The sequence below is a fragment of the Anabas testudineus genome, chromosome 18 (genome assembly GCF_900324465.2).
Source record: "Anabas testudineus chromosome 18, fAnaTes1.2, whole genome shotgun sequence".
NCBI classification, from domain to species: Eukaryota; Metazoa; Chordata; class Actinopteri; order Anabantiformes; family Anabantidae; genus Anabas; species Anabas testudineus.
In genome coordinates this window covers 30,924,727-30,933,311 of record NC_046627.1, presented here as the reverse complement: position 1 = coordinate 30,933,311, position 8,585 = coordinate 30,924,727, and the positions used below count along the sequence as shown (strand labels likewise).

Below are 8,585 nucleotides of genomic sequence, written 5' to 3'. Positions count from 1 at the left end.
CTTAAAATAACTTTCAAATGAAAATGTGCAATCACGTCATACCGTAAGTCATATATTGTGAAATACATAAAAAACTTAAATCATGAGTAAGGCGATTTCTAATCATTTCTCTTTTATAGGCGGAAGAAACAGCCTGATATCTTAACTTCATATCGTAACTTTACTCCTAAGACATTCTCAAAAATCATCACCATTCTTTCCATTCAGCGTTTATGCGACAATCGGAAAAATTTATTTTGAAGGCATTAACAGGAAGTTCCAGAATTGAGAAAGCGAGTAAACGTTCCTGCGACTAAAATTCCTGAGGTTTGACTCTTTTGTTCGTGTGTTTGGACCAAAGTGAGTTGGCATCTGGAATGATACAGGCTTAAACAGAAAACCGCTAAGAAGCCGTTGAAGTAACAGTGCAGACTGAAATGAATCAGATTTGAACTGCTCTTAAGACTATTTTGGCTTTTTCTGGTTAAGTAAGATTAAGTAGGAGTGGAGCGGGGGTGAAAATCCTGATGGGGAGGAAGGAAAGCAAAAAGGAACTAGGAGGAGTAACTAGCAGGAGCTGAGCACGAAGCTGTACTATGTGGCAAAACCCTCCAAACTGTGACAGCCCGGAGGAAGCTGTATGTTTTTGTCGTCTAACGGCCGTTTAGTGTGATACATTATATATGGTTATTCATTTTCAAATTTAAAATAGGTACTCGCTGACGTTGCTTGATTTGCTGTTTTTAAAGTTTTCACCCTCACTCACTAAGGAGTAGACTGTGGTAAGTAAAGATATTTACCAGAAGATACTTATCTTATTTGGAATGGTTATGATGCCTAGTCTGACTTCAATTATGTCTCAACTCCAGCCAAGTTTCCTCCGCCATAAAACTGGCGTAACACTGGTAGTTGTGCGTCATTTTCAAACCGACTCATGATCTGAATATGTAATAATTAAGAAAAAATAACTGCATCTTATTTATTTTACAGTTGCGCTTGCTGCAGCTGCTCACTCACTTTGTGGAAAGTAGATGTTGCTATTAGCATAGGGAATTATCTGTTATCTCTATTAGTTCAATAAATAATGCATTAATTGTGGCATTTTTATGACACTCTAGATACGGTCTGCCTAATACCTAATCCATTTAGCAAGGATTATATGTGGTTAAAATCTTTAACAGGCTCAAATACATCACTGTAGAGATGGAAGGAGAGAAGGAGAGACAGCAGGAGGAGAAAGAGAGTAATGAGGCAGAACATGACAGACAGAGTAATGATGATGCTGACAATGAAGAGGAGGAGGAGGAAGATTTGGAGGATGCAACGCTTGCCTGGCAGGAAAGCTACGGGGAGAACAATTTGGGCCTTCCTATCATGCACTGGGAGGCTTTGAGTCTGCACATCGCAGAGCTGGAGAAGCAAGAAGAGCAGAAGAAGGCAAAGGTCAGAGCTCTTTGTCTCAGAAAGAGTAGTATGACATTTGGCCTTTGACTGGAAACAGTTTTATTGTCTCAGTCTTTACAGGAGAAAGTACCTGAACAACCTGGTTGGGGTATACTGTAGGGTTTTGACTGATTAGCAGTAGCAGGTTTAGTAGGCATTCTGAGTAGTGCCATGTGGGAACCTAAGTATGAGTCCTCAGAATGGTGGTTAGAGTTTAATCAGGTCCTGACTTGGTTCATAGATGCAGGTGTTGGTACTGTTTTGCAATTCACTGTTTAAAGACACTGTTTAAAAATCTGTTACTGTCATTGCATGTTTAACGCAATCTGCATTTGATAACTGGGTAAGCTTGTAATATCTGCTTGTCACACCACAGGGATATTTTGTATCAACTATTCAGCCAAGTTTGAATTGATTTAAAAAAATCTGAAAATCTATAAAAATTTGGTTTTAAAACATTGGAAAAGAATAAGCTGTACAGGCTGTTAACACCCAAACAAAGGTGCCACCTGTTATGTCACTTTGGGGTTATCCTCTGTTTAGTATATTAGTGTTAGCTAATAAGCTGTTATAAATAATAAAGCTGTTAGAATGTGAAACATTCCTAATGTTAAGAAAATTAATCAATGATTTAGTTTTTAGCATCTGAAAGCCAAACCTTTAGCTCCCTCAAAATGAAGTACAGTAGAGCAGGTAGTTATGTCATCACAAACGTTCTCTTCCAGAGTCACTATTTCGACATCGATCTCTAACTGTGATCTTTAATTCAACTTTAATTCTAATACTGCTATCTAAAAATGTCTACAGTATTCAATCTTTTCTGTCCTCCTGTTAATCCACAGGTCTGAACTTGCTGTCCTTCATTGACTCACACTTGGGCTATCTTTTTTAAAAAGACGCTTTAAAACAAAATATTGACTAAAAATGATTTTCAATACTTTTTAAACTTTACTTAACACATAAAGTAAGTTATACAACACACTGTTGAAAAAGGCTGTGTGTCAAGGCTTGAGTGTTAGCAATGTTGAATGGCATTTTTGGAAGTTCCAGTTTTACTTCAATTTGGTGACTCCTTGCCTCAATCAAAACAAATCCTGAACACAAAAGTGGTAAAAAAAAACTATTCAATGGTCTAGTTTATCAGTTACAGTGTGATGCACTTTCCTGAGATTACGTAGCTATATGCAAACCATAGTCAACAAAGTAATATACAGTATTACAGTCATTGCAAAGAGCTTACAGAGGAGCAATCTCTTAACCTTTTAAAAAACTCCTCAATGTATCCAGCAGGGGACAGTAAAATCTCAGAGTGGTTCTCAGAGTGGAGTTTCTCTGGAGCAAGGCAGACCACTAGTCAGCTGGAGAGAGGAGAGAAGGAGGAGAGCAGAGAGCTGGGAGGATAGAGACGACATCTGCAGCAGCCATCTAATGACACTCAGTTCCCGGTAAACACAACAGTTAGAATGATTACTTGTTCAAGTTTACCTCTGTTTTCACCTATTGGCTACTGTGAAAGATTCTGATTTTGTCATCTGCTGATAATACACACACCATACATAACCTCTACATGTTTTGTTGAACAGAAAGATACTTACCAATCTGTACATTTGTATGATTTATTATTATGAAGGATGTTGACATAGCTGTTTTGTGCAATCATAGTTCTTTATGTTGCAGCCATGGATGTGTTTTAGGTTCTTGAGGACATTTCACGTTCCATTTAGAAGGCTGCATTAGTTCTGACTTAGTGTCTGGAAAAGCAAGCTTATTACCCCTGGGGAGTCACTAAGTTGTTAGCACTTGATGGTTACCTGTGGGTTGTTGTTCCACTTGGCTTTTATACTCATTTTAAGTATAACTGTGGACAATCTCTACATGGAGGAAGTAGAGAGTAGAGCCTGGAGCTGTTTTCTATGGATTATATCCAGCCACTGGTTCATGTATTTGAAGTTTTGCTGTATTTTACACCAATGTTGTACAAACATTACACTCATGAAGGAGTCACATTGAGGACTTAATACTACAGAACATCTGTAGTAGAATACAACAAAGTCAGACAATGCTTTTGAGTTGTAGTTTGACATACGCATTTTACACTTAAAATATATATTGTATATTTTTAGTGTAAATACTAAAAGTATACCTATACAAAAAAATATTACATATATATATATATATATATATAAATGATGATACCTCTAGAAAATATTTAAAATAATAGGGACATGTTAAACCAAAGTGTGTCCTGTAATTAGCATCACAGGTGTCTCAAACTTGTCAGTCTGTTTGTTTAAAGGGTGAAAAGTAGTCTTTTATTTTCACAAATGCCCGTTTGACTGTTGTTTAATCTTTAGTCTGCAGACACAGATGAATCTTCAGCTCTGTTTCATCAACAACAGTGAAAGTGAGGAAGATGAGAAGGAAGGAGAGATCAACAAGAAGGAAAACTTCAGCACCTGGGTAACTACCTGTAACATTCTGACATTAGAATATGCAGTTTGGATTAAGCTAGCTAATACTGGCTTATCTCTGTGGTGTACAGTCACATCCTTTTCTTCATCTTGTGTTTCTTTACTGTTAAAGAGAGGGGCTATTCAGGTTCATAAGAATCCTAAGCCTGCTGCAAAGCCAGAGAAATCAAGGTCTGGAGGCTTGAGGAATACTCTGAGGAATCTACGAGAAAGACTGAGAACAGACCACAAAATGGTAAGGTTAACTTTAAAAGGTGAAGCTGATTGCATTGTAGTGATCAAGCCCTTTCTTTGTCTTCTACTTCCACATGTGAACAATCTTTTTCACAGCTGTCTGATCTCTGCTCTCTTCTTAGACTGCAGCTCATAGTAATCATATAGTTCAGAAGAGACATTTGGAACGTAGTGATTTACAACGCTTCAGTATCAAGGAACTAAGTGCTCTTTGTAGTTCTCTCAGCCAGACTATACAAGGTACTCACGTACACACACAGTAATTCCACCAAACTGTAACTAATGTTAAAAAATGTGTTACTTTATCTTTGTCAAACCATTCCATAACTGAGGTGTCATTGTTTATTTTATTGCATTTTTAACTTCATTTTTCATCTGTATATCAGACCTGAGTTCAGAGCTAGTGGGCCGTCTCCAGGTCCGGGATCAGCTGAGGACAGAACAGGATGCCATGCTGCTAGAAGTTCAGGATCTGTCGTCAGTGTGAAGAACTGCTCACCTGTTGAGCAGCCAGGAGTGGTTATGTGCCACAGTGCATGAACATTAGTGTGAATAAAATGTGTCCCAAGTGACCTCCTTAAAGAGCCAGTTGCTGTGAAGATTTTTACTTCCTTAAAGGACATGTGACAGAACCACAGGAAATTCTTTTGACTTAGGAGGGGTGCAAACGGTACAATAAACTTAGCAGGATACAAGACCAGATAGTGAGTTTCCTTTTAAGAGCTGAAAAGGTTTAGCTTCTCAGATTGGAGAATTGGTAACAGTTTAATCTTCACTTCATTGAAAGCACATACAGGTTAGACCAGATTAACACCAAGACAAGCACAGGGTGAAATTATTTAGTTCCCAACTAAACCCATCATGAAAAGGCGCACTTAAAGTTTGTGGTAAGGTTGATCTTGGTTCATAATGTTTTTTTTGTTTGTTTTGGTTTTTTTTTTCAAAGACTCAGTTTTACATGAGATAAAAGAAGACTAGCTATACATATCTTTATCTCAGAGCTTTTCATTTTTGCAGTGAATTCAGCCTGTACTGGTGATTCACATCATTCATTACAAGATGTAAATTCACACTTGGTGGGGACAGATAGACTAAATAATGTAGCACTCTGATCTATTGTACATGCTCTGGTCATTAGTTCACTGCTAGAGAAGACAGAGTTTGAGTTAATAGAAGCTGCACATTGTCATTTGTAGCAGAGCTAAACTAGCTGTTAATGAATATGCTTCCAGTTTATGCCGAGACAGGATAAAAGTGACCAGACCAATTCAATTATTGGTCAGTTCTGGTCACATACAACAGTTAGCCACAACATAAAGCTATTTGATGGTTTATGTTATATGTGATATGAGAGAATCCATTGAATTTATTAATTACACTCTAAGTTGTATTTTGGATTGTAAACTCCCCATGGCACTGTTAATACATTGCATATAGTTAAAAATTTCTGTTGAAACCAAAGTTCTCAGCCCTTAATTATTAAATCACCAAAATAGAATTCAATTATCTGTAAACCTCTACTATTCTTCGTGCTAATTTGTTTAAGCTAATGAACAGTTTCGATCCTCCTTGACACTTTTTAAACATACAAAAATACCAAGCCAATATTTAGTCACTAAAAGTACAAATTTATAAACTGCAAGAGCAATATCTTTTAACACTAGAATAACACTTTAGTATTGTTTGTTTTATTGTTTGTTTTAAGGGACTGCCCTTAAAAGCTGCTAATTCTGTCAACTGAACAATCTGCTTTTGCTGTCTGCTTTGTTTCAGTGTAGTTGTGTTTTGTTTTTTGTATTCATTCATGTCTTTGACATGCTTTTTAGGTGATACTAGTTAAGAACTAAATGGTTTCTGATGTCTAATGCAGTTATCTTTATTGTGAATTGCATTTTACGTATACCAGTAATACAATCCAATTTGTTATTTTATTTAAAATTATTTTCTTTCTTTACATGACTTCTACACTGTTGGCCTTAACTATTGATATTCAACATAATGTGTCTGGATTACTGCATTATTTAGGAGACACAAGTCAACCTTATTTCTTTTCACACAGTAGTAGGTATTATAGTATTGTATTGGTATCATTTACCCATGAGCACAATCTTTCTATAACCTTAAAGATAAACTCCTTTATGTGTTTATTGCACACAATACTGTGTCCATTTAGTACAACAGTAGCGTTGGCTGTTGTCCAGGACACCTTCATTGAAGCCTAACCTGATATGCATTTAAAGAACCAACTTAACTTGGTTAAAATTTATATAATCATTAAATGTATTTGGATTAGTAAAGATACAGAAAATAACTGTTCTCTTTTGTAAAACTCCTTGTTTATTTATCAACAAAGATAAAACTGTATTCGCTAATCAAAAGACAGTAATTAGTTAAACTTGAGATTGATTGCCTGTTACAGTGTTTAACGGTGATGGTTTGACCTGATTTTATTTTCTTTTTTTACATTTAATAATAGGCTGTGCCTTTAAATAAAATATTAATTCAGGCAGTTTCGATAAAGTCTCTTTGATATGTTCTGTATTAGTAAGTGAGTCAATTCAATTAAATTTTATTTGTATAGCGCTTTTTACAGTTGACATTGTCGCAAAGCTTTACACAACCAAAGTAACTATGGAACTTTACATGAACAGTGAATGTGTATGAATCAGCAGTCCACAAAATAGATACAGCTTAATAAGAACATATCAATACATCATGTTGACAGACAGTTTAAAATCATGTTTGTTCTGTGAAGATTATAATATACATCAAACACTGTAAATAAAATACAGTGTTTCATGTCCCTGATGAGCAAGCCGAGGGCGACAGTGGCAAGGAAAAACTCCCTGAGAAGTCAACAGGAAGAGAAGTTAATATGAAGTCCTAAATATTACTTACTTACTCACTGCAATGCAGTAATCCAGTTTTATGCATTACTTGTGTGTATTTGGCCAGTTTGAGATTTTAGCAATGGTAATTTTTAACCTGTTACAGGTAGAGCTAGGTCCATAACAGTTTTCCTAATTTTGATTCCATTAGTCTCCATATTTGGAGATTTTAATTTAAATTAAACAAATAAGATGTGCTTAAACTTAAACTATGATGTCGGTCCCGGCCTCGGCGGACGTCGGAAGCTGTTTCTTGGAGGTCTCGACTCAACGCTCGATAGTCAAGGAATGGAACAAGTCTGCCTGCAATAACTAACTGGACTCCATATTAACTTAAAAGACTTTAACTGTTATACTGGACTGCCTGCTGCCTACACAGCATGTAATCACCCATATGAGGATGGGTTCCCTGTTGAGTCTGGTTCCTCTCAAGGTTTCTTCCTGTTGCCTTCTCAGGGAGTTTTTCCTTGCCACTGTCGCCCTCGGCTTGCTCATCAGGGACAATCACATTATTATGACTCATACACATACACTGTTCATGTACTGTTCTTTGGTTGTGTAAAGCTGCTTTGTGACAATGTCAATTGTAAAAAGCGCTCTACAAATAAAATTGAATTGAATTGAATTGAATTAAACTATATCTCAGCTGTAAAGTAAGGATTTGAATGAACTGTGCAGGAATTGCAACCATTTTTATTCAGACATTACAAATGTGTGTGACTTTAAAGTATTTGAGCAGACTAACTAAAACATAATAATAAATTGTCAGTTTTAATACTTGTGTAAGGGCTTTTTGCAGAGGATGCAGAAAGAGGCTGAAATGCCTGAATAAAGTTTAAATGTTTTATTGTGCCAAGAGGGGAAAGGGGGTTGCAGTGTGGAGACAGTAGAACTACATCTGGGTACCAGGACCTTCCGGCCAGTAGGTGAGGCTCTGTCAGGATGTCCAAGTGTGTGTGGTGAGGTCCGACCCAGAAAGGGAAGTCACAGACAGTGGATAGCCAGACAGATGGACCTGGAGCGGATGGGTGAGAGGTAGACTCAAAATAGCAGTTGGCATCTTCTGTGTGGCAATGGCTGTGAGAAACATGTATCCAAAGACAGTCACACAAGCACAAAAACTCCACACACGGGCCAAACAGAGATCCATGAAACAGAAATCCAAACCACCATTCTCTTTATTAAAAAAGAATCTGGAAAACAAGGTCCAAACACAAAGCAGAGATCCAAAGCCAGAGGCAGAGTCCGATGTCCAGAATCAAAGCAGGAGAACAATTAGAAACTGACATATAGTTAGACTGGGTTTCAAACAGGCAGCTCAGGATGAGCAGGAGTCAGAGCCAGCAGAAGTAAAGCACACTGTGGGATCAAGGCCGGAACGTTGCTTTGATGGAGGAATGCAGACAATATTTTATCTTTACATATTATCTTTACTAACAGGCTACGTACCACAGGCTTTTAAGGTTGCTTTAGTCAAACCTGCTCAAAAAGTCTACTCTTGACTCAGGGGTTTTAGCCAATTATATACTAATATCAAAACTGCCCTTTATCTCTTAAATGCTTGACAAAG

General features: G+C 37.0%; 1 protein-coding gene across 1 annotated transcript; it reads left to right on the top strand.

The window, feature by feature from the left end:
• Nucleotides 1–282: 282 nt before the first annotated feature.
• On the top strand, nucleotides 283–6,633 carry si:dkey-6n21.12 (schwannomin-interacting protein 1). Its single transcript, XM_026353494.1, has 7 exons — nucleotides 283–339; nucleotides 1,161–1,422; nucleotides 2,710–2,867; nucleotides 3,777–3,882; nucleotides 4,006–4,128; nucleotides 4,250–4,367; nucleotides 4,514–6,633. Exons 2-7 carry the CDS (start codon nucleotides 1,183–1,185, stop codon nucleotides 4,612–4,614), a joined length of 846 nt encoding a protein of 281 aa, XP_026209279.1. The 5' UTR covers nucleotides 283–339; nucleotides 1,161–1,182; the 3' UTR covers nucleotides 4,615–6,633.
• The last annotated feature ends 1,952 nt before the right edge of the window (nucleotides 6,634–8,585 follow it).

What these genes read in the sequence shown, in the direction of transcription:
- si:dkey-6n21.12 (XM_026353494.1), top strand. Translation starts at nt 1,183, where the DNA reads ATGGAAGGAGAGAAGGAGAGACAGCAGGAGGAGAAAGAGAGTAATGAG. An exon ending in AAGAGCAGAAGAAGGCAAAG is followed by an intron (nt 1,423 to 2,709) that starts GTCAGAGCTCTT and finishes CAATGTATCCAG; the next exon opens with CAGGGGACAGTAAAATCTCA. An exon ending in CTAATGACACTCAGTTCCCG is followed by an intron (nt 2,868 to 3,776) that starts GTAAACACAACA and finishes TTTAATCTTTAG; the next exon opens with TCTGCAGACACAGATGAATC.